Raw genomic sequence first — 27,323 nt, 5'->3', positions numbered from 1 at the left:
TCCCTTATTTCTGCACATTCTCTTTCTACTTTTTCTAGTTTCTTTCCAGTCTCTGTTTAACCAATATCTTATTTATTTTATAGAACAATAACAATATATAGAACAACTTAGAATAACAAACAAAAATTGTTTCATAGAAAAATGCGATGAAGCCTACACCCTCAAGTTAAAAATTTCCGAATCAACTATTAAAAATAACATATCGATTGATAAAGCTAAAATCATGGGTATGTATTAGTGATGGAACGGATATCCGGAAACTATTCGGTATCCGGCCATTTTTTAATTTCCGGCCGGATAACGGATAGTTACCAAATATCCGATCAAAACCGGCCAATAAAAATCGATTACTTAGTACTCCACTATTCACAGGAATTAGTATCTCTTTTAGGTGTTGGACACTGCAGATAATAATCAAGTTCAACCCCAATAGGACTTTTTCCATTGAATACAAGTTTATTTATATCAGGTTTGTCATTAGCAACCTCATTGTAACAATCCCAATACGATACATAAAATCTCTTGTTGTAGTTTCGTCTAGTTTTCTTCTCTTCCCTTGTAATTCATCATCACATTCATTACTAACAGAATTGTCGCTTTTATTACTTTCGATTAATTAAAGTGTCCTCTTTTCAATGCAAAAAGCCGTTTTGAAAAATCACTTTCAGTTCTTAAGAAATAAATGTTTGATATGATCGACAATTTTTTCGAATTTTGCAATTTTCGACGATTAAGTTTTAAAAATTCGTATAAAATCCAGCTCTTGGAATATGAGTATGAAAATTTCCCAAAAGTGTTAATAACAGTGCCCTCTTTCCAAAGAACCAACCCATTTTGAAAAATAACTTTTAGTTTTTGAGAAAACAATATTTGAAGTTTTGATAAAATTTTCGATGTTGCAATTTTCATCGATAACTTTCAAAATTCGCTATAAAATTCATTTCTTGAAGGATCCTGATGGAAATATCACCAATGATTAATTATAGTATGCTCTTTTTAATGTAAAAAGCTGTTTTGAAAAATCACTTTTAGTTCTTGAGAAATAAATTTTTGAAATAATCGACAATTTTTTCGAATTTTACAATTTTCGACGATTAAGTTTTAAAAATTCGTATAAAATCCACTTCTTGGAATATGAGTATGAAAATTTCCCAAAGTGTTAATAAGAATGTCCTCTTTCCAATGAATCAACTCGTTTTGAAAAATAACATTTAGTTTTTGAGAAAACAATATTTGAAGTTTTGATAAAATTTTCGATTTTGCAATTTTCATCGATAACTTTCAAAATTTGCTATAAAATTAATTTCTTGAAGGATCGTTATGGAAATATCACAAATTATTAATTATAGTATCCTCTTTTTAATGCAACAAGCCGTTTTGAAAAATCACTTTTAGTTCTTGAGAAATAAATTTTTGAAATAATCGACAATTTATTCGAATTTTACAATTTTCGTCGATTAAGTTTTAAAAATTCGTATAAAATCCAATTCTTGGAATATGAGTATGAAAATTTCCCAAAGTGTTAATAAGAGTGTCATCTTTCCAATGAATCAACCTGTTTTGAAAAATAACATTTAGTTTTTGAGAAAACAATATTTGAAGTTTTGAAAAAATTTTCGATGTTGCAATTTTCATCGATAATTTTCAAAATCCGCTATAAAATTAATTGCTTGAAGGATCCTTGTGGAAATATTACCAATTATTAATTAAAGCATCCTCTTTTTAATGCAAAAACCCGTTTTGAAAAATCACTTTCAGTTCTTAAGAAATAAATTTTTGATATGATCGACAATTTTTTCGAATTTTGCAATTTTCGACGATTAAGTTTTAAAAATTCGTATAAAATCCAGCTCTTGGAATATGAGTATGAAAATTTCCCAAAAGTGTTAATAACAGTGCCCTCTTTCCAATGAACCAACCCATTTTGAAAAATAACTTTTAGTTTTTGAGAAAACAATATTTGAAGTTTTGATAAAATTTTCGATGTTGCAATTTTCATCGATAACTTTCAAAATTCGCTATAAAATTCATTTCTTGAAGGATCCTGATGGAAATATCACCAATGATTAATTATAGTATGCTCTTTTTAATGTAAAAAGCTGTTTTGAAAAATCACTTTTAGTTCTTGAGAAATAAATTTTTGAAATAATCGACAATTTTTTCGAATTTTACAATTTTCGCCGATTAAGTTTTAAAAATTCGTATAAAATCCACTTCTTGGAATATGAGTATGAAAATTTCCCAAAGTGTTAATAAGAATGTCCTCTTTCCAATGAATCAACTCGTTTTGAAAAATAACATTTAGTTTTTGAGAAAACAATATTTGAAGTTTTGATAAAATTTTCGATTTTGCAATTTTCATCGATAATTTTCAAAATCCGCTATAAAATTAATTGCTTGAAGGATCCTTGTGGAAATATTACCAATTATTAATTAAAGCATCCTCTTTTTAATGCAAAAACCCGTTTTGAAAAATCACTTTCAGTTCTTGAGAAATAAATTTTTGCAATGATCGATAATTTTTTCGAATTATGCAATTTTCGCCGATTAAGTTTTAAAAATTCGTATAAAATCTACTTCTTGGAATATGAGTATGAAAATTTCCCAAAGTGTTAATAAGAGTGTCCTCTTCCCAATGAATCAACCTGTTTTGAAAAATAACATTTAGTTTTTGAGAAAACAATTAAATTATTAAATAATTAAAGTATCCTCCTTTTAGAGTTGCTTCGTTAGTTAAATCAGCATCAAAACAAGTTCATTTTGAACTTTCTTATTAATTTCATTTTTATTCAAATATCGCAATAATGTGGCAATGTAGGGTATAACTTCAGAAATGTGCCAGAAATTATAACCATAATGGCCGGATAGATATGCCGGATAAAAGGATATCCGGCTTTTCGCAAAATCACTATCCGTTCCATCACTACTAAGAATGTAGTTTTATCAGAATTCTACATATTTCCGATTTTGTGTAAAATGTAGATCGAGCTTGAAATAGTTTTTGAAACAACTTGGCATTTTTTTTTTAATTTAGACAACTTTAAACAATTTTTATTATTTCCTAATTTTAAACCATTTCAAATGTAGTGTACCCTATAACAATACACCCTTTGTTGAAATGTAACTGATATATCGAGACAGATTCCCCTTTTTATGTTTCATTTCAGAATACCAGTAACACACATCAAATTTACGATAGAAGCTACCAATTTTAAACAACTCCATCAGTCGTAAAGCTGTTTCAATCGAGATTGTTCCGTTTCGACTGGCAAATCCTGTCCGTGACGGAATCACATCTCATCGCCTTTGCGTTGAGAGTTTATGAGAGTCCTGTTCTTTCAAACGCTGAAAGTGGGACGCGCTGTGGGGTTTTGAAGGAAAGAATTGGGTTCGGGGTGACCGAGGACACCTAAATTTAAAATAGGACAACGGAATCAACTTACAATCGTTTTAAATTGGGATTGCTTGAAAAGGCGTTTGGTGATATCCTCGTCAATTTATTATCTGCCAAGATTCTAAAACAAAAAAAAATGTTGTAAAATTACGTTTTGTATATGAATTTATTTAACAAAAAAAGATATAATCAAAAAGCAATAATAAAAGCGCAAGTAATTCATTTTGGTAGTTGATATGAAATTCAATATTTTATCATTTTAATCTGTTGTCGTTTCCAATAACGTGTCGATAAACCCGCATTGAATAAAAGGGAATTAATAAAAAGCTTTTTTCTCTTTTAAAATTTTCAATTTTTATTTTTATCCAAAATATTCCAATCAATAACCACCCAAAATTGTTTTAACTCGCTAAATAAAGACTGGTATTTAGTTAAAATTAAAATCTGTTCTACTTACAGTTCTTGTAATTGTTGAAATTTATACAAACTCTTGTCGTGTAGTTCAGTCAAATTGTTACTGGTTAAATCTCTGAAAAGAAAGAAAAAAAAATCAATCCGAAAACTTTTTAATAAACACGCGATCTAAAAAAAGCAGGGATTGTCTTGTATCTTCTTATGTGCGGTACTTATTCCAAGTGGAAAGCTACGATGTCTCGTAAAGCTTTACAAAGCTCGGGGTCGCATCGCAACCATCAAGAGGGATACAGGGAGATTTCCGACTCCTATAAAACGATATTTTTATATGCGCCGTAGAAGTAGAGACTGTTGAATTACGACTCCTGTTCGAGTGGAATAAGTGCGATATTAAAAAAGGACGTAAAAGCACCGCGACCCAGGGTTAACCAATTTTTTTTACTCATTGTTTGTTCAACCAGAAGGGTAGTCTGAAGAATGAAATATTCGGACGTGGAAATATTGTACTTTCATCTAGCTTATTTTACTGCCGAGCCAGTTTTTTATTCACGTTGATTTATATCTGACGTGAAATTTAAATAAATTTGAACAAAACTGTGAAAATTCATATTTCAAAAAATTCTAATTTTATTTATAAAGATTATGAAGCGAAAATAAAACACTTTAAATTTATTTCGATTATGTTTGACAACATGATCAAGATCGAATGTAAGATAAAGTTTTAATTAACAACCCATTTTCAAAACTTTTCTCTATTGGCATATCCAATTTCATTTAATTTATGAGGCTACAATTTACATTTCATTAGCGTTCAAGAATTTCAAAGTTCTTAGCGTGTCGTTTGCGTCAAATTGAGGTTTCACGCTAGCGAAAGATTTTTGTAATCTCATTGATATTAATTGAACGCCGTTAATCTGCATCTGATCATAACAGAATATCTTTTTTGTTGTCGTTGCGAACGCTATTATTCCATCAACCTCATATTCTAATGTAGTTCGGACACCTGTCGGTCGTCGCGACGCCGTTCTTTCTCTCTTTCTATGTCATTCTATCTTGACGATCGAACTGGACCGTTACTCTCAAATCGAAACACGTAACCGGCACCATCGATCATGTAGTAGAAAGCTATAGAGATCCCGAGAGATACACCATCTCTACAGCATGTGTACTAATCTAACGGATGATGGAAATGAATAGAAAAAATATCTTAAACGAGATATCAAGATATCGATTTTGTTGATGTTTAGATTTTCGATTAAATAAACAATTATTAAAAAATATTAAATTTATTTAGTTTCAAAGAAAGTAAGGAATTCCTTTGACGTTTTCGTTATACTTTACACAAACTCGAATAATGCTTGTAAGTATTTTGGCTTGATTTCAAGAATTTTTGTGTTACTCAAGAGACGATTCCATAATTCTCTCCCAGTGAAAGCTTGAATGCTCATTGGGCCGATGTTAGGTGGATATCAGAAGTAATAAATTTGAAATATAGTCGTACGTTAGTCAGTATTAATTTTTCATGTTGTCAACAACGAGATTAAATTGATATCGTTTATAGAATGAGGAAAAAGAAATAATGAAATAATTCTAAAAAATTAGCCGCGTTTAGCATATATCACAGAACGAACAAGAACGTATTGGGTGCTGTGTTAACGTCTGTGAGATCTAATAAATTCTGGGAATGTCACCCGCTTTGATCTATACGTTTCTGGTTTGGCTACTGAAAGAGATTTTTTGTACATTCCAATGTGGCGAAATTGATTCTAAAATCTAAACCGCTTTCAACCCAAAAGAAAACACGGATTAATTTGAAAGAGACGTAATTAACAATTTTTGAAAAATAGTGAATATTCAATGTGGTGGTAAACTAAAGAGTTAATTCATAAACATATAAGTGAAAATAGTGGATCTAAGGACCTCGGCTTAATTAAGTCACGCATCGCGTTATCATTTTTCATGATATGTAAACGTTTAATACTAAACGGTTCTCAAGAATGTCATATTGTTTAGTTTTTGTCTTGATGTAGCGCCTCGCCCGCAAGCGACCTCGGCTTCATAAAGTTGCCCTTCTTTGAAAAGTATCCTAGTTTTGTAACGATATGGTTCATCATCTTTCTATCCTTGTAAAAACGAAATCAAAAAAACGCAAAATAACATCATAAGAAAGAGAAGTGAAGAAGAGATGTTGAGATAGATTTGGTTCTATTAAATCACGTTTCACCGCGGTTTGTAAATCTTCAAACTAATGCTTAAAATGCTTAATTAGGACAAAGTTGAAGGTTTTCTGATTAATTCTAATTGAAGTTCAGATTATTCTGGTAACATTTTCCATACGTCATAAAGGAAGCATGGGTCTACTTTTATGGCAATAATTCGACCTCAAAAACATAATTAGACCAAATCCCAAATTTGTTCGTAAATCTAAAAAAAACATCCAACATGAAAAGGAACTCATGGACAGAACATACATTGCTTTGGCCGAAGCCATTTACATTCCTTATGGTTTAACTCACCGACCAGAAAGTATTTTTCTACCATGCTATTGGATATATAATTTAATAATATGGAAGCTAAACCTTTTGTAGGTGCCAAAAATGTGTTATGGTTTCTACGGAGGAACCAATTTTCGGTAAATTTCTTGCGTCAGAAGAAATAAAGCATACAGGAGGGCATTTATTTATTAAAATGCAGAAATTACTTAGGAACATAATCAGACGTACTTTGTTGTCATAGGAAATAACGCATCTTAGCGGCAGTGCGGAATATACGAGACCAAGCTAATCATCCACTGATGAAAAATATGCTGTTGTCCGTATATTTATATAACATTAATAAATAACCAAAATGCAAACATTCCCTAAACATCATCAATATAAAGCAACAACATCATCCAAATTACCATCTCTCTAGGTCAAAATACTTAGTACGATCAACATTAACTCGTGTTAATATGACGTTATTAAACCACCATCGATTCAAACTTAATTCCTTCTAATATAAACGGAAGGTTGTTTCGAAAGCCAGCGATACAGAAGCCAACACATCGTTTAGAATTCATAGCCAAATTACAATCTGAGAGCAAAAGTGAAAGAGAGTAATATTGTTAAGAATTAAATTATCCTTTAATGTCGTTTAGTGTACAACCCTATTTTAATGCAACAAAAAAACCCGAGAAATGAAGATGTCAGATTGAGTTTCAGCCATACCAGGTATCTTTATCAGTGGTAGTGGATTACGGAGTTTTCCGAGATTTAACGCGATGACACACATATTCTGCTGCTGCAGGTGTTTGACACAAATCAATACGGTCGTTCAAAGATTGCTGGACACTAAATACATGGACTGACAAATTATCAAGCGTTCGTGATGAGCACCGTTATGTGTGACTTAACTAATATGAAAGCCACTTCGGCTAAAACCACCATGTGTACTCTTAGAGGAATATTTTCGTGTCGTGGGCACCCCTCAAAGAGACAACAAAAGATGCAACTAATTGCTTAATTTTTTGCAACTTCGCGAATTTTTGTTCAAATATATCTGATAACTGCGCCATAATTACAAAATTAATAACTCTATACTTTAGACAATATCAGAGGAAATTCGCACTGGAATTTTTTTAAAATATTCAAGTCTGAAGTCTGGAACGCACGTGCTATATAACGGTATGAAAGCGATGGTTTTCCCTATGTTGCCGCCTCTCTACATATTTATGCGCACAAATCCAGTTTTAGTACTCGAACTTTCAGTTTTGATAGTCATAAGCCACTGTTACCCTATGCTTTTACTCCCACAAATTAAATTGGTACAAATACTTCTCTATATACTACAATGGACAGATAGTATTCGGGTTCCAATAGAAAACCTCGATTGATAGAGCTTCGACAACTTGATAAGATCGGATTTCGTGACCCAACACCAACGTTTCACAAGCAGTGAAGTCAAATCATACTTAATCGTCTTGGGAATAGCAACATGAACGGAATTAACTGCCAGGAAGAGTTTGTAGTGGTTCCATAACAGGAATGGCTACTATTCTGCGCAAGAAATGTATGATTATGAATTTCATAGAATTTTCTCCTGCACTGTTCAAAATCGTAAAGCTGCTAAGCCAGTGGACCATAGGTCAATTACGACAGAGTCATCAAAGAGAACGTTTTTTATGATACCGGTACAAGATTTTCAAGAATTACTTTCTTATCCTACCACCGGACGAACAACACAAGAACTTTCAGAATATCACTCTGCTACCAAGAAGTCATAATTACTAGAGAAGTGAAATGCATACTAGTTGATGATCGGCGTCAGTCTCCTATCGATTTAGTGAGCAAAAAATATTGGAGAAGTCGATTTTGCATTACTTACTGTAAGGACAGTTAACAACCCAAGTATGAGTGTTGGATGTTTCAGAATATACACGATATGGCACGAGACTGATATACGAATATCATGATCACTTTCGGTTCATGATATTCGTACTGCTAATGCACGTAATGCACACATAATGTATTTACATACATGTTTTATGCAACTTTTTTCATATTCTTTATGAATACTCCAATATTAGTCATGTTAAGTTTTTATAGACCTTATCATTTTGCAGCTATTCGTAGAACTTTATTTTGTAATGTTTGCAGCCTTCTAATGCTAGTTCCAGAAGCACCAGACCAAATCGGGCAAACATAACATACTCGTGATCTGATTTGAGGGTTATAAATCAGTAAAGTACGTTTGATTTTCAAAGAATTTTTCCTATTAATAATTGGGTATAGTTGTTATAGCCCAAGTTTAGTCTATTATTGCATATCATCAATTCGGAACGACATTGAGCCATTTAAGGAACCCAACCCTAAGTTACAAATCATTCATGGCTGGTGGAGTTAGAAATAAAACTAGAAACTTCCTGGTTTAGTGGTGCCAAATGTCATATGGATGCAACATTCTTCAGAATAAAGCTTAAATGTGATAAATCAAAAACCATAAATAGTTAAATAATAAAAAGTATGGTATTCGAGATTATTAGATTATTTAATAATGAATTGTAACTATTATGCACATATTATTGTATATTACTACTGTTGCTATACTTACGATATCCATAACTATTTCATATTAGACGCAATATTCCTTTACATACGACCATTATATATTTTATAGTTCTGGTAAACAAGAAATTTATAGCGACGACTTGGGAGTGTGTTGAAAGGAAGCTTGGATGGGTACGAACAAAAAGGCACCCAGGAAAAGAATATAACGGAAAAATGGTGTACTCAACAGGGGATGTAAATAATATAAGAACTCAGGAAACGGTTACGTGGAGAAAAGAACCCAGAAAGAGAAGAATTATGATAGACATCTACCGAAATATGTAATAGACAGATGCTGACATGAATGGATGTGGTTAGTTGTGAAGTACGGATGTGAGTATGAGAACAGAGCGAATAGATACGGAATGGACGGCTAAAATTGAATATGTTGGCGATATTAGGTGAACGATAGCTGACGAAGTTATTGATAAGTTGAGTAACAATATTAAGTATAATACTTTTATCTAATATGTGAAGATCAAAAGGAGTGTTTATATTGCTATAATAGTTATTTGAATAGGATAATATTACTTCCTATATACCACGATGGTTAACATTACAATCAAATGAATACTAACGACAAATATGGTGTGCTTTTAAGTAGATCTAATCTTGGCGGTCGTTTCCGCGTTATTCCGTGACCTCGCCTCTTAATTTTCTTTCAAAGCAATCTAATTTTTGCCTCAATCCTAAAATCCAATTCAAATTAAAATGGGATATTCAAACGAATTGGAGATTAAAAACGGCAATCGTAATAGTAAAGTATTATTTTATTAATATTGGTTAAAAATCGATACATTTTAAAATTCAAGGTCATAAAAAGGTTCTTTCCTTCCTCAATATTAATTAAGGGGATCGTTTCACCCTCTTTAAACCTCCACCCAATAAGGGTGTGCGAAATCGATCATCCACCAGCTTCTTTGTGAATGGTTGATGAGAAATTAGAATTAAAGGAGCTTGACGCTATCGAGGTGTATATAACGACCTTTCTCTTTTATAATTTCCCTTTTACAATTTTCCATTTATAATCTCTCTTTTATTATACCTCCTAAAGACTTTTTTTTGCAAATTTCTTCCCTATTATTAAAATTGGCATGAAAAGGGATCATCATTACTTTTATAATCCTAAGTTATCGAGACTTTAACTTCGTTTTAAAGATAATCATTAAATAATTTTTCGCATTTCTGATGCAATCTGAGAATAATTATGGCAATTAATGCCTGCAAATCCTCAAAGGAATTCTCGTTAAAAGATTAACGAAAATTGAAATTCAATACAAATTGATTTTTCCGGATTAATTATTATGGATCTGATTTATCTTTAAATTTATCGTTAAGCCTCGGTTTAAGGAACGAAGAATCGTCGTTGAATGTTTTTATTTTTACATTCCCAAAAACGGATTTTCGCATGATGAATTATTTCTCTTCACCGTTGCATCATTGTTATTAACACGACGGCAACTTTGCGGATGACTTAAAACCTACTCAACCACGATGACTCAGCGGCACATGTTCCAAGCACACAATCCCGCAAGAGGTTGATCTTTTTGTACCATATTTGGTACCGGTGACTTCTAAGGAAACAATCCTTCTTTTTTGTTATGAATCAATTGTATCATATTTAATTTCAACACAATCAAAGAAAATAGTTATTTTTATATCAACATCATAAAGTATTACATCTCGTAACTGTACATCTCTTAAAAAGTTTCGGGTTAAGCCGTGCATTTTCAGACTCGAATGTTTTTAGATTTAGGTTTAGTGTTAGTTCTAGTTTTAATTGTTATTCAGTGCTAGATTGTTGTATATTTTAATTGAACGAAAAGTGGAACTAGCACTAGACCTAGAATTAGAAACATTCGAATTTAGCCGTATGTCTCTTAAGACAAGTCTATTCAGTGCTAGATTGTTGTATATTTTTCATTGAACCAAAACTAGAACTAACACTAGATCTAGAGCTAGAAACATTTGGATTTAGCCACACGTCTTTCAAGACGGCTAAACCCGAATGATTCTAGTTCTAGGTCTTGTGTTAGTTCTAGTGATAGTGCTAGGCGTAAAACTAGAACTAAAACTAGACCGAGAACTAGAAACAATCGGATTTAGCCGTACGTCTTTCAAGACGGCTAAACCCGAATGATTCTAGTTCTAGGTCTTGTATTAGTTGTAGTGATAGTGCTAGGCGTAAAACTAGAACTAACACTAGACCGAGAACTAGAAACATTCGGATTTAGCCGCACGTCTTTTAAGACGGCTAAACCCGAATGATTCCAGTTCTAGGTCTTGTGTTAGTTCTAGTGATAGTGCTAGGCGTAAAACTAGAACTAACACTAGACCGAGAACTAGAAACAATCGGATTTAGCCGTACGTCTTTCAAGACGGCTAAACCCGAATGATTCTAGTTCTAGGTCTTGTATTAGTTCTAGTGATAGTGCTAGGCGTAAAACTAGAACTAACACTAGACCGAGAACTAGAAACATTCGAATTTAGCCGTACGTCTTTTAAGACGGCTAAACCCGAATGATTCTAGTTCTAGGTCTTGTGTTAGTTCCAGGTCTTGTGTTAGTTCTAGTGATAGTGCTAGGCGTAAAACTAGAACTAACACTAGACCGAGAACTAGAAACAATAGGATTTAGCCGTACGTCTTTCAAGACGGCTAAACCCGAATGATTCTAGTTCTAGGTCTTGTGTTAGTTCCAGTGATAGTGCTAGGCGTAAAACTAGAACTAACACTAGACCGAGAACTAGAAACAATCGGATTTAGCCGTACGTCTTTCAAGACGGCTAAACCCGAATGATTCCAGTTCTAGGTCTTGTATTAGTTCTAGTGGTAGTGCTAGGCGTAAAACTAGAACTAACACTCGACCGAGAACTAGAAACATTCGGATTTAGCCGCACGTCTTTTAAGACGGCTAAACCCGAATGATTCTAGTTCTAGGTCTTGTGTTAGTTCCAGGTCTTGTGTTAGTTCTAGTGATAGTGCTAGGCGTAAAACTAGAACTAACACTAGACCGAGAACTAGAAACAATCGGATTTAGCCGTACGTCTTTCAAGACGGCTAAACCCGAATGATTCTAGTTCTAGGTCTTGTATTAGTTCTAGTGATAGTGCTAGGCGTAAAACTAGAACTAACACTAGACCGAGAACTAGAAACATTCGAATTTAGCCGCACGTCTTTTAAGACGGCTAAACCCGAATGATTCTAGTTCTAGGTCTTGTGTTAGTTCCAGGTCTTGTGTTAGTTCTAGTGATAGTGCTAGGCGTAAAACTAGAACTAACACTAGACCGAGAACTAGAAACAATAGGATTTAGCCGTACGTCTTTCAAGACGGCTAAACCCGAATGATTCTAGTTCTAGGTCTTGTGTTAGTTGCAGTGATAGTGCTAGGCGTAAAACTAGAACTAACACTAGAAGGAGAACTAGAAACATTCGGATTTAGCCGTACGTCTTTCAAGACGGCTAAACCCGAATGATTCTACTTCTAGGTCTTGTGTTAGTTCTAGCGATAGTGCTAGCGTAAAACTAGAACTAACACTCAACCTAGATCTAGAAAGTTTCGGGGTTAGCCGTGCGTCTGAAGACGAGTTCTAGTTTTAATTGTTATTCAGTGATATATTGTTGTATATTATCATTGAACGAAAAGTTGAAGTAGCACTAGACCTAGAAAATATTAAAAACTCAATATTTTTTCTATTGAATTATGTACAAAGTTGAAACATCAAAGAGGATATTTAAAGCGCTAATTTGAGATAATTGAACGTTGTGAAGGTACTTAATTATACAAGGAAACAACGTGAATGCGTAAATTCCTTCCGGGAAGTACAAGCTTGCGTATTTTTACTACTTAATAAACGAAATCGTTATGCGAGTCCGAAAAGAGAAGCAAGTAATTGGTCGTAGTACCATTCTCTGAGTATGTGTGCGGTGGTTGTTTTAAACATTTTTTTGCAAGTCACGTGGCGATCGTACAATGGACGTGCTGGCATTTCATGGGAGCGAACTTGGAGACTCACGTAAAGGCCTTTCATTAAAATAAAGAAGATATCTTCGTTTCCGATGTCGGCAATTTTCATACTATCACAATAAAAGGGATCATAAACTGAGCTAATTAGACCTGATGGTTCGGTGGAATCGGTGTCGTTATACGGTTGGAATAGTACCAGTTCGGGGATGAGCATGGGAAACTTGTACAATTTCGTCTCGGAAATATGTGGTTTGCCGAGAGAGCTTTTGTCACGAATTGCGGCACTAATCGAATCATCCAGACTCGGAATTCAATGGGGCACAAATTTGCTCGACAATGGGACCCTTGCCGAACGCTAATTACTCTCGTTTTAATGGTATCGTGAAGTCATATCAATCAGTTGTCGGATTTCGATTAGATTTTCAATAATTTAATTAATTTATCGATTTTTAGTGTACGTGAAATAAATTTTCAGTATACATGCGTGTTCTTTTTAAGGAAATTTGCATTACCACCATACGGGCATTCCTAAGAGGAACGTGATACGAATATGACACGGGTACGTGATCCATTACCCGGTCATGTCAGAATTGAATTGGCGAGTTTTCTTTTCGCCGAGAGAGGATCTTTCTCTTTCGTCACGCCATCGCCACCACACATAATGACATTTTCAATTTTAACTTATACGGAAGCCGTTCAAAGAAATCTCGTTTTTAGAAGGACTTTTTACATTAACAAAGTAAAAGTGATTTAAAATAAGTACTTTTTTCCCAAATAAGGAATAAATCCTCATCTTGAATAACATTATCCATTTAGACACCAGCTGAATAATATAGTATTATATCATAAGATGTTGGATTTTCCTCGTTTTAAATAATGCATGAGACTCGGAGAGACGATGTAATTTGGGTTTCGCCCACGCAATCTAATAAAGGCGCAATCAATCTTAAGAGGCACTTTTTACATTTCATACAAACATCCCATTAGTCTCCCTCGGGTTATCTTCCTGCTACTGCTGGGGCTTTCGTACGCAGCAAAACATTTTATTTTTCCCTGACGTATCTAAAACGTGCCACCAAAAATATAAGATTTGTGTGCGTGCAGGAAGAAAGTCGATGCGTAAATCAAGATCTCGCTATCTAAACCGCTGAGCGGAAATAATTCAGATCAGTTGAAACCTAATTTATCGCCACCCAAAATATCCTGCTACTACAACGATACCAAACATTTCAATTTTTTTTCTCTAACGAATTTTATTTATAACGAAAATGTTTTAACGTTTAATCTTACAAAGAAATTGTTAACTATTTTAATTACAACTCGTTACAGGTAGCAAGAGCATATCTAAAGAAGATGATACGCATACTTCTTCAACTTAAAAGGCATTCGATAGCAATTAGACGAATATCTGATATACCCCACATATTCACGTGCACTAATTGACTTCCTGACATTTCATTGAAGATCTTATCTACGTGATGGTAGTTTTTAAAATAACACAGAAAGAGCTTTTATTTAAGTATTTTAACGCGCGATTATAAATTTTCCAACAGAAATAAACAAAACATGTGTACAGAAAAAGTTTGATTTAAATCATTGGATAGCTGTCAAAGTGTTGGATAAAACGTGGACATTTATTTACGGGTATCAAGCTAGCCATAGATTTAAAAATGAGAAATGAAAGTGATCGGGGTTTTAAATCGATTTAATTCTAAGCCGTCGTATTCCTACACGTTTTCTGCACCAAATACGAATTTCCTATACCTATTTATCTTCGGAAAATCGATTTCGTTTAACTTTAAATACGTAAAAAAATCCTGATGATGCACGGCTAAACCCGAAACTTTCTAGTTCTAGATCTATTGTTTGTTCTGGTTTTAATTGTTATTCAGCACTAGGTTGTTGTAAATTTTTATTGAACTAAAAGTGGAACTAACATTTTTTATGGGGATTTATAAAACGCATAATTAATTTAACGTGGTGCCAAAATAAACTCAATAATGATATTATAATCATGCTAAACGCTAATTAAAACACAATTATGATGTGACAACAAATATTTTTGGTTTAAAACGATAGTATTTTAATTTTTCGCGAGATTTACTTAAAATCAATATTCGATTAACGTTAAATTAAGTGTTGATTAGCATTCCATTCACCTCTTATAAAAAATACTTTGACTTAATACACCGCAAACACTAGAATTCTTAATATAATTTAAATAACTATTGGTTTAACTTGTTTTTAACAATATCTTTGGTCGATTAATTTTCAGTTAAAATTAATGATCATGTTTAGCGTCAATTAACATAAAATTATGGTTTGATAACATATATTGTTGAGTAAATGTAACGTTAATGCAAAAAAAATTATTATTTGATAATATATCAATGTATCATTTTTTTTGTTAATGTTGCTTGAACAAGTGTGAAGCCAAAGTATTTAGATCGTCAATGATCTACTAAAAAGTTTCAAAATTTGTGTACGTAGCTTAAAGCCGCGGCCGCAAGCAAGCTCGGCTTCTTACTTTCTAATCGGTAATTATACACCAGAAAAGAATTTAAAAATTGTACATTTAACTCGGCTTCAACCTTGTTCCATCATCATTGATAAACCCAATATTAATTTTGATGTTGTATACCTACTCTAATGCCTTGGCTTCAAGCATTCTCGATCGTCAATGATATACCATAATAACTTTATAATTTGTGTGCCTAACCCACTGCCTCGGCCGCAATCGACCTTAGCTGCTAACTTTTTCCGGTTTCAAGGATTCTCGTAAGTCAATAATACATTAATACACTTTTTGAGCAGTTACCCTAATTTTTTTTTCAGACAAATTGGGTGACGTCAGTGAGGAGCAAGGTTAACGGTTGTCTAAATCGTCAGTAAATCTAGAAAACTTTCAAAAGTATGCCACCTAGAACAGAGACTGCCATAAGGGGCAAGAGCTGTATGAGGGGCTTTATGAGGGGCAGTACGGCTATGTTATCAGATAGCTTGACCATTTTGCCGGATATAAGGTAGCCGAAGAAGTGGTACTAATACTTGATGGAACGTCATATCATCAGGATGTAAATAAATGATATGACGTAAATAAATAAATGATAATAGTACACGTGATAAACATCACGTTACAGTGCCTTGCAAAGAATACAATCGATAAAACCGATGAAAAGATCTATTATGATTGGAACAAAACCAGCAACTTAAGGATGAGTGATTTCGGAGAAGTTTTCAATAGCTTTTATATGGATCTATATAGTTTTCAGTACTTCAGTGCGTTGGACGTCAATAATACATTAATACACTTTTTGAGCAGTTACCTTAATTTTTTTTCAGACAAATTGAGCGATGTCAGTGAGGAGCAAGGTTAATGATTGTCTAAATCGTCAGTAAATCTAGAAAACTTTCAAAAGATTATAACGATTAAGTATAATCTCGAATTCTCCAAAACACTGCCTGAATATGAAGTTTTGTATAGAAAGATTGAGAATATGAGGTAAACTAACTAATGCGTGTAACGTAAAGTCAACACAGCATTATAAAACTGAAAACAAAGAGTTACCATTCGATTAGTTCCGGGTTAAGCGATTATTAACATTCAATTTAGGATTTATAATATCCGTCTAGAATCAATACCTAGATTATGGTAATTCTTTAATCGGTGATTAAGTTAGTATCGCTTTTAGAACATATAATTTACGATTTCAATCGATTAGTGTGAGCTTTTAGTTAATATTATGCTAATGCAACATTTTAAATCTGTCTTAACTGACTTGACACTGTTTGTCAACTCATTCTTAATTCATTGACATCCTAATCCAGAGTTATCATTCAATTAACACCGGGTTATATGATAATTAACATTCGATTTAGGATATAACGTCTAGCTAATCAATGTGTGATCGATTTGGAATCAGAATCTATCACTTTCAATCCATATTTATTTGCATGACTCGCCTAAGAAAGAAAAGTTACTAGCACTACCGCTGCCATTAATTAAAGAAATTGCCGATAAGAGCCGTCTGGACAGAAAAGGACTTGAAAGTTGCAATGAAAGCAATAGGTAATGGAACGAGAATTAAAAAGTTTTGAAATGCACTAAATTCCAAGAAGAACACTACGCGATCATTTTTAGTGTGGATCACAGCTCAGAAAGTTTGATCACAATTCATGGAATACGAACTCTGTGCTCTTATGTTTCGATTTACCGTGATTGCCAACCCCATAATACAAAAGTTCCTGCATGTTATTGTGTTCAACTTTTGTCTAATGCATAGATACCTCACCTATTAGATATGTCAAAGCTGCGAAAAAAAGTTAATGATCATTTCACTACACTAAGAAATGTATTAATAGAGAAAGATGTTATGATAAAATCTGAAGGAATCTATAATATTGATGTCATAGGGTGCCAGATCACAGTTCATCATCTAGCTGTTCTAGCAAGGAGAGATGTAAAAAAGCATGTAAAAAAGCATGTAAAAAATGTAGCAATTGTCACATGCGGCCATGGCGTTTGACGTTTGACGCCAGAATAGATGAAACATATGCCACCTAGAACAGAGGCTGCCATGAGGGGCAGGAGCTGTATGAGGGGCAGTACGGCTATCTTATCAGATAGCTTGCCCATTTTGCCGGATATGAGGTAGTCGAAGATGTCGTACTAATATTTGATAGAACGTCATATCATGAGGATGCAAATATCGCAAGAGCACGTGATAAACATCACGTTATATTGCCTTGCAAAGAATACAATAGATAAAACCGATGAAAAAATGTATTGTGTTATGATTGGAACAAAATCAGCCACTTGAGGATGAGTGATTTTGGAGAAGTTTTCGATAGGTTCTATATCGATCTATAGAGTTTGCAGTGCTTCAGTGCGTTGGACCCTCACGTTATTCCTGATAAGGCTTTTGCTTCTTCAGCTGTGTGCCATACAACAGATAAGACACAGTCTTCAGTATGGGCTACTCCAAGAGATGAAGACTCATATTCTGACTTTAGTAAATCTGAGAGCAATCCCAGCGTTTCGTCCTTGGGAAAATTAGTGCCATTAGAAACACACAATTCTCATGCCATAATCAACACAAAGTGTTTCATCCAGAATGATAACAGACCAATATATGATTACACCAAAACGAAAAGGCCCACAAACTATCAGATGTAAGGCACTGAACTATAAATTATGTAGTATGTAGAAAACGTTGGTAGTCTTCCATATAATGGAATTAATGTAACAGTAACTAAAAGTTACGTCGATGCACATTTCAGAAGTATGTAAGTTTAAATACTAACGTATATACAGTGTTTTAAAAATATTGTCTACGCCATTGCTCACTACGCGTGTAAAGTGATCAATGATCTATCAATTGGTCTCTTAAAAAAGCAATAGTTTTTAAGAAAAGGACGTTTGTAGAAAATTTGTTAATTCAATTAAAAACTGTTGCTTTAATCAAAGTTTTGTAAGAGACCAATTAATAGATAATTAATCACTTTACACGAAAATACTGCCCGTTTGACAAAATTAGCAGTGAAGTTGAAACTATTTTTAAAAAAAGGCTTTTTAGTGCAGATAACGTTTAATTTTAAAGAAAGTTTGACCCGCTGTATCTCGTTAAGGAGGCATTTGCGACCCCATGTATATTAAGAGTTTTCATCTTAATTTTTGATGTATTACCTGCCCTAGAAGACTGTCAGCGGTTTTTTGAATCACCCTGTATAAGTATATTGAGTTTATTTCGGTTTAAAAATAACATAATTCTTGAAAAAGTCTATACCTTTAAAATGATATCAAAATCCTAAGACTATTTTTACTGTTCGAATCCTTGTCGTAAGAGACCAGACCACTTTCGGCGATTTGTTCAACTGGGTTAAAGACCGCAATCATCGGTAGACAAGAATTGGATTTTCTTTCTGACGCTATCAGGCTCACAATTTCAACTTGACAACATTTTTCTCGAAAGCCCTTCACGAAATCTTCCCGAGGGGAATTTAAAATAAAAAGTTTTTAACTAAATTAACAATTTTTGAAGGATTATTTTAACAAGTTTGTATCTAGTTATTGATTTCTGTTGCCATCACGTAGGCAAATCGAGTTTCGAATCGTAATTACGAAAAATTGGTTTTTGGTCGTTTTATTTACTTTTTTTCGAACGTCGCTGATACAAGAATAATAGAGTTTCACTAAATCCAATAACAGTCATGTGCAACAGTCACACGCCCTGTAGAAATTAGAGTTGTCCCCTCGAATGATTCTAGAGTCTTCCGTAAATGGATGGGAAAAGGCAAAAATAGGCGTCGTCCCTCTGGCAGTTTTTGGATTAATTCTTTGGTTGTAATGTTTTTCGCCCCGCTTACAATAGGGGTTTCCCCTTTTCGATTCAAACGCTTTTATTTAACTCTCAAAATCAATACGCAACGATATCAGGATCGGTCTCTATTGTTTGAAAAATTGTTTTTAATCAAAAAAATTTATCCATTTTATTCACTGGATCGTTGGATTATCTATAAATAAAAGTATTACGTTGTAAAATTTTTTGTTTAGTTTAAAATGTTTTATTGGTGTCAAGTATCGTTTATCTTTGAAACACAACAAGGAAGTTTTATAAATCAGGATTTGCAACGTCCACCAAGTACAATTAAGTGAAGTGCTGTGTTACAACGCAGACAATGTAAAGGGCTCTGCATCCTGGTTTTCTTAATTAAAATGTCACGGGAAAACGAATTACTTCGATGAACACCTTTTTTCTTAAAACTTTTTTCAACTTACATTTGTCTACGTTCAATACATAACTAAATAATTAAATTATTAAGGTTTCTTCTTTCAAAGGAGACTTTTTGCATTAAAAAATTGCGGTTGGTACAAACTCAAAGTTGGAAAACGAGATACGAGAGGAACTTGTGTTGCAATCTAGCCTCAACATCCATTACGTAGAAAACTTTTAGTCGTCTGTGTTGCAGTTGTACTGCTTCAAATCGGATGACTTTATCAGTTGCTGTGTCAGCGTAGAAAGCGTATTCGACTTTTTTTGAAGACATGTATATAACTTTTTCGTTGAATTTAAAATTTCTCTGTATATTAAGAAATTGAGAAATAAAATGAAGTAACAAGTTTTAATTAAAAAAAGTTCATAGCCACCGAAACCATTAGCTACTAGAATTTTAATGGTCGTACAAGGCCCGGGGTTATTTAAATTTTAAAGCCACGCCTTCAACGACGACGACGGTTGTGAAATTTATACTCGCGAGCGTCAACAAGAAATCGCGACAGAATCGGAGCGAAATTACTGGAGAATTTGGATCAAGATTGAAATGAGATGTTTTACTCGATCGAGGTTAATTGAACTGTATCCAAATCTGACACAACAATTCTGGATTTACAAAAAAAGCTCGAGATTATCTTTTTTACTTTTATTGTCTTTGATTAAAGTCGGAGAAATCGACGTAGTTTACAGAGACTTTTATAGTGTAGTAAGGGTCATGTCCCTGAGGATTTTAAGGGTCGAGGATTACATCGAGACAGACGCGTAAGTCAAGATCTCGTTACGTCTTGACGATGATCTGGCTAACGGTTATTGCGTCATCGGCCTTACGTCGAGCGAAAATCTTTTTATTTCTCCCAAACCAGACACAACCACTTTCTCAACTCTATCTCAAACGATTCCCCATCAAGAAAATTCATTCCCTCCCCGTCCTCCTATACGTTTTACGTTCTTGGAATTAAAAGCACCATCTACAAACACTATTCCATTTAGAAACGTTCGTTTTTAGTCACTCAGACCCCTTTTTAAACCGTTCGAGATATGTTCGGTGGTTCTCTACACATACCTTCTCTACAAGATAAAAGGGAGAACTGTTCTTTTCCATCCATATTAGCGATTATCAAAGCTATGGTTGGGTTTAAATACCTTTTTTCTCGGGCGATTCTTTACGTGGTTGAACCCGTATAAGAGAAGAAGTTGCTTTGATGTAGCCGTTGATCAAAGAATTGAAAACGATTCGCCTTTTTGGGCTCGTCGCGGTGGTCTTCTTTCGGTCCACGTTGATGACATAACCCGTAATCGAACTGGAAGCGATTTAATTTTCTTAAATTAATCTCGACAACGCGTTATGCAATACTTTTTTCTCGGTAGACCTCACATCGTCAGTAATTATTGGTTATTTGCTTCTACAGAATTAAAATCGTTCATTAATTTCGTAATTATGGTACATTTTTTAAAATTTTAATTAAAGATTATCTTAATAGATATTTCCATAATTAAACGATTTGTATCCACATGAAAAATGAGAATAAATAAACTAAAGGCTTAAAATAAATTATAGGTAAAAATAAAAGAAAGGTAATAAATAAAATAAAGTCATTGAGATAAATTGGTTTACTTGAACGTGATCAATTTATGAACAAACTTTTCCTCACAACCTAAAAAGGGAAACTTTACGACAGCGTCTCCGATCAATCCGCAACGAATTATTAATATTTCCTTTTGTCTCTTGAAACTTCCGTCGTAATCGAGACTTTTTACGACTTACACGAGTCAAGTCGAATTGTTTACGAGTTGGCGGAAGAAAATTCATAGGTACAGCTGACCCCTCCGATTCAGGGTTCATCTTGGCAGACACTCGGAGATATTAGTAAACAAAAAAGTCTCCACTTTTTTTTTAAGAAAAAGGAAGAAAAGCATCATTAATCCCTAGTGTCATATAATAAGTAGACGTTAGTCGCCTCGCAGGAAGTCCCTTGGCCTTTTCTTTCTTGTGAAAGACCATAAATCTCCTCGGGTATTGTGTTATATCGAGGTTTTTTATCGAAAACCATTTGAATTTATAAAAACACAAAAAGATAAGTGAAAAAGATAGAGTGACAAAAAATAGGGAGCTTTATAAGAATTTGAAACCCGGTTGACTTAATATAATTTTGAACTAATTCGAAAGTAGCGATTAACAAACATGGCAAAAATACTAAATATTAATCCTTCAACAATAAACAATTTAATATATCTTGTATAAAATGGTATGTCATAAAACACCAAAAATATATCAGGATTATTCCGCTTCTGAGTTCTCCCCTATTCTGAGGCAGGGAAATTTTAGTTGCCTTGAAAACGATCAGATGCTTTATAATAAAAAATACCAAGTGTACCATCTTCTATAATAAATTGCACACAAACAACAACTGACCAAAATGATCGATTCATTGATGGAACAACGTTTTATTTTCTTATCTCATAACAACTACAAATGGCAAATTTTTTCTCACATAATGATATTCAGTTGCACGGCTATGCCACAGACATAAAAAACAGCAAAATTTAATGAATCCAAATTGCATCGCAATCAAGAATCCAATCAACCTTAGTTGGAAAAATATGTAAATCAATTCATGTTTAAGTTAGAATTAATATACAAATTTTCAATTGATACTCTTGGCATATGATCTTGGCCAAAATTGTAAGAATTGTGTCGTAGTATTTATTTGTTTATACTGCATAAACAACTGGAATGGATGAACAAACATTTTTCAAACATGTTTCGTGTTCCACTGTTAAGATATTTCCACTCCTGCAACTGTGTTGTAAGCAACTTTGACTTTTGTTTCAAAATCATTAATTCTGATCCTATCTAAGCGAAAATTGTGGTTAAACCATCAGTTCGTATTATCTTGGTTTGTTGTAGACGTCGATGAGAGTTCCAAATTGTTATTTTCACATAATCCAGTCATTTAGCTTTATTGATGAACATTGTAGACAAATCATTTCAGTAAAACTATAACGTTACTGGCCAGCACCAAAACGGTTCTCCAGCTATGTTGCTTTTAAGCAGCTCAATAGTACTCATTAGTACGAATATGATGGATTTCATTCATTTGATGCACGGTTTATTTTTTATTAATTTAATTCTAGAAAATCTAGACTATGAAAGAAAGTGCTATAATAGCAGTAAATTTTTAATACTTATTCTTGAATTCCGTCCAGACGTAAGATCCGAGAGAAAATTCTGGCTTCCATTCATTAATGTGTTAGTTATTAAAAGAAAACACGGTACTGAAAATTTAACAACGAAAAGGGCTTCTACCAAGAATATAAAGAGAATACACACGTCGCAGTCGTTACTAGAATATGAACTATAGTTCAAACTTCAAAATTAAAGTAATAACCTAACAAAGTTTTGAAAAGTGGACATCCAAAAGTTAACGAGTTTAATTATTAATGATAACTTCCATGAAAATTTCGGTAATTTATCTTGTCGCATGTCAACATTTTAAACGGACATGCGAAAGCGTTTTAACACCGTTTGAAAATACAGCAAGCCAAAACGCGGCTTCATTTCTCTACGAAAATATTTTCATTCTCACGACTTAAAGCCCAATGCCGCCAAAATAGAAGTATCGTGCTTTCACTTATACAGGGTGTCTCAGTGAGACCGGTCATTAGACGTTTCTGGGGTTCTGGCCAAACAAAAAATTTGAGAATGCAGACTTAAGTATTATCAATTACGTTCTCTTCATCTAAAATATTTTCAGATTTCTAGCACTTCCGGTTATACCGGAAGTCGCCACCTCACTTTATTTTTTTAAATGGAGCACCCTGTATATTTTTACATATTTGGATTTTTCTGTTTTGTAGGTTGATAAATAAGTTTACTTTTTGCAATTTGATTCAGCCGTTCTCGAGTTATTCGAATTTTTCTAGAAAAATCTGCTCCAGTGGACATTTGTTCAAAAAATCATAGAACACTCGATTTTTGAGATATCAATTTAGGATTCAGAACATGCTTAAACAACATGATGGAGTATGTTTTGGTGCAGAGAACGGCTGTCTAGATCGTTTGATCACTCTACTATGACACGTTAACTTTTCGAAATTTGGAAGCACCGTAACTTCATTTTTTTAAATGGCACCCCCCATATTTTATTGCTTAGTCGTCTTCGGCGCCTCATTTTACATCTTTTATATCCCATATGCCTAACATTAATAGTTTGAGAAATAATTAGGGTTTTTTGAAAAATGCTCACATATCATATCCATATTAACCTAGTGTGCCATAGAAAACAAATGTTTAATGACTTATTGACAAACGTCAAAGTCTGATTTACGTTGTTTGATGCTTGTGAGTCTAAAACCAGTTAAAATGGATATTAATAACGTAAATAATGTTTATAGAAATGAAGAAATCCATAACTTATTTTTTGTGCACGAAAAGTGAGACAAAGTTCTTAGTAGAACTTGCAGAATGCTTAATGAAAATTATCCACATTTACCTCCGATGACAAAAGGTAAATTTAGAAGAATAGAAGCAAACTTTTTACATTTTGGACGAATTAATCACGTGTTAAACTGACCAAAAAATGTAGTAGATAATACAACGGAAAAGGTAAATACCTTGGCTTATTTCGAGCCCAGTCCCAACACCTCAATTCGAGCTGCCAAAGAAGATCTGGGAATCATAACGAACTTTGTCGCGCTTTTTATGCATAAATAATAAATTAAGAATTTCTTGATTCGTATAAATGTTACTTTCGTTATTGTTATCGATTTTAACTCTTTTCAGAACTAATATTAAGGGACCTAACAGATAATTATTAGCTCACATGCATCAAGTGACGTAAACAAGTGAGTCTTTGACAAGAACTCATTGAGAAGGCTTGTTTTTCATGGCACACTAGGCTAAATATCCTTATGATATGTGTGCATTTTTCAAAAAACCCTAATTATCTCCCAAAATATTAATGTTAGGTATGGGACATATGGGATATAAAAGATGTAGAATGTGTCACCGAAGACGACTAACAAGGGAAGTGTCACAACTGTGTCTCACCGATTTCGATGCAATTTGGTACAGTCATAGAATGGGCCAAAATAAGGTTCGTACATTTTTTTATACGTGCGGTAAAAGCCCCTGGGGCGAGTTATAGGGGTTGAAAGTTTGGAGAAAAAGTACGTTTTCACTTATATTTTAAAAATGAAAAGTGCTATCAAAATTTGGTAAATTGTAACTGATATTCATTTTAAAAGAGCTTTCTTTTGATGTATCACACATATACCAGAGGGTTAAGAAGGGCGAACTACCCCTATTTTTTTGGAATTATTTAAAAACCACCCTATCGATTTTGGCGGCATTAAGTATACTTCCAGCACGTTCAAAAATATTAGTTAAGGGTTTTTTCCCATTCGCTCTAGATCATCCCCAGCGAAGTTACGGGGGTTAACATGTAACCACTTTTCGTAAGAATGATGTGATAAAATTGTCAGGTATTTTGAAAATACTTTAACAAAACCGTAAATTAGTCGCACAATAAAATGTTTAATGTAAAATAAGGCATAATACACCATTTAGGGGTGGTTGGGGTTAACCACCCCCTTAAAAATTAATTCTATCCCGGGCATTACTTGTTGATTACGGCGAAATTTGGTACTGTGTTTGTTTTATATAGTTTATTAGTTTATTTTTATTCTACATAATGTTGCCAAAAATACACCTACCAAAAAAATTTTGGCACAATATTTGTTTTTTTAGTGCCGCTTGCTAAAGGTCATTTCTCAAAATAGTTTTTTCTAGTATAAAAGAACGTGTGCCCAGTGGGTAGATTTTAGTTTCAGAGCAACTGACAGAAGCAATGGTTACAATAAACCCAATAAACGTTTTAAATTTGCTAATGACAGTTTTTACTGTTATGAATATTCCCCAGACTCCTGTAAATGAAGCAGAAGTTAGTTTAAAAGAAAATATACAGCGTATTTTAATGGAAAGTATGGAAGACTACAATATGCAAATTGAAGACGAAACTGTATTAATTTTCGATTCATCCAATGGCATCAATGACGGTCAGCAAATTATTGAAGACCAGGATACAACTGACAGGTTTGTAGAAGATACTGATGCTCATTGTCCATTGAAGGATGACATCGACTACGAGTACAAATTAGAGGCGGTAAATTACTGGACAAGTGGGAAGAAAGGTTATTTGAAACTAGAAACCGTAAAAAACAAATACCGAAAAGTAACGTCAAAGACCCAATTGCACAGATGGTCTAAATATATTGAAGAAAGAGGGACATACAAAGAAAAATTAGCAGAAATTACCGAATTTGTAATTAATCAAGCGAGAGCCGCCGTAGATAATAAATTGCCACTACATGATATTGATATACGCAGATGGGCTATACAAGCTAGAAATGAAAAGAATTTATCTCCTCAACTGTTCAAAGCATCTCATAGCTGGGTGCAACGTTTTAAGAAAGCAAATCGGTTAGTAAGCCGAAAAATAACAAAATTTCTATCCCAAAAACAAATTGGAAATGTTGATCGAGTAAAAACTTTAGCAAAAGATTTCGTTAAAGAGGCAAAGCTACAAATCCAAATATATGGACCTGAAAACACCTACAATTCGGATCAGAGCGGTTTTAACTTGGAATTCCATTCGGGAAGAACATTAAGCGATTTAGGAGTTAAAACCGTAGAAAGTGTGGTCCAGTCGGTGTCATCTACAACGCACAGTTACACAATTCAACCCGTAATATCTGCTGATGGGAAACTTCTTTCTCCACTTTTTATTGTTTTAAAAGAACCCTCTGGCAGCTTTGGACCGAGGGTAGCAAATACAATGTTTAAAGCAGACAATATATACGTTTTGGCATCAAAATCTGGAAAGTTAACTTCAGAACACATGAAAAATTGGCTCCAAAATGTATATTTTCCAAATACTGGTTCTAAATCATTATTATTATTAGATTCTTGGAGTGGCCATTGTCCTGAAGTTATTAGTGAAATAACTCCATCAGGTACTAATTTTAAACATTTATCTATACCTGCAGGGACAACAGGTCAAATACAGCCCCTAGATGTATTTGGTTTCAGAATATGGAAAAATTTTATTAGAAGATTCTCTGATCAGATTATTCTTTACCAGTATGATGTCAATTTACATCAGAGGGATAACATATTAAAATTGCAATCGTTGACGCATAACCAGTTGGCTTCCCCTCGGTTTATAAATGTTTTTAAATACGCATGGTTTGCAAGTGGCTATATAGAGGAGAGACCAGACCATTTTGAAAATCCCGTGGAAGTTTGCTTTTCGAGTGAGAAGCCAACGTGTGATATCTGTGGGGATATAGCGGTCATAACATGTGCATGGTGTAAAAAATCCTTATGTTTAAAACATTTTTTCCACGACTTTCATTTTTGCCAACACTACGTAGAATAAAAATAAATTTAATATTGAAAATTAATATAATACATAAAAAACGTCAATTAGTAATGTAGAATAAACTTCTTTGGTATATTGAACTATTTTTTTTGTCAGTTGCTTTTTAACTCATAAATAAATAAAATATCTTATTTATCTAGTAGTTTTATATTTATTATTTAAAGAAAATGAGGGTAGTTTACCTCGTGGAACATCGATAGATAGATTTTTAAAAAACAATACCACAGTTACGATGGCAGTTTTCATCT

The 27,323-nt window shown here is 33.5% G+C and overlaps 1 protein-coding gene across 2 annotated transcripts in view; it reads right to left on the bottom strand.

The window, feature by feature from the left end:
* Window positions 1-27,323, bottom strand: part of LOC111424244 (G-protein coupled receptor rickets) — a 121,798-nt gene that overhangs the window by 32,240 nt on the left and 62,235 nt on the right. For both annotated transcript variants that reach the window (XM_023057728.2, XM_023057729.2), the window contains exons 2-3: window positions 3,852-3,923; window positions 3,444-3,515 (exon numbers count right to left, since the gene is read on the bottom strand). In XM_023057728.2, the coding sequence (XP_022913496.1) occupies window positions 3,444-3,515; window positions 3,852-3,923 (144 nt within the window). The remainder of the gene's footprint in view (window positions 1-3,443; window positions 3,516-3,851; window positions 3,924-27,323) is intronic.

The sequence above is a fragment of the Onthophagus taurus genome, chromosome 11, assembly GCF_036711975.1.
Source record: "Onthophagus taurus isolate NC chromosome 11, IU_Otau_3.0, whole genome shotgun sequence".
In the NCBI taxonomy this organism is placed as follows: Eukaryota; Metazoa; Arthropoda; class Insecta; order Coleoptera; family Scarabaeidae; genus Onthophagus; species Onthophagus taurus.
The sequence above is the reverse complement of the archived record's forward strand: the minus strand, read 5'-3'. Positions and strand labels throughout refer to the sequence as shown.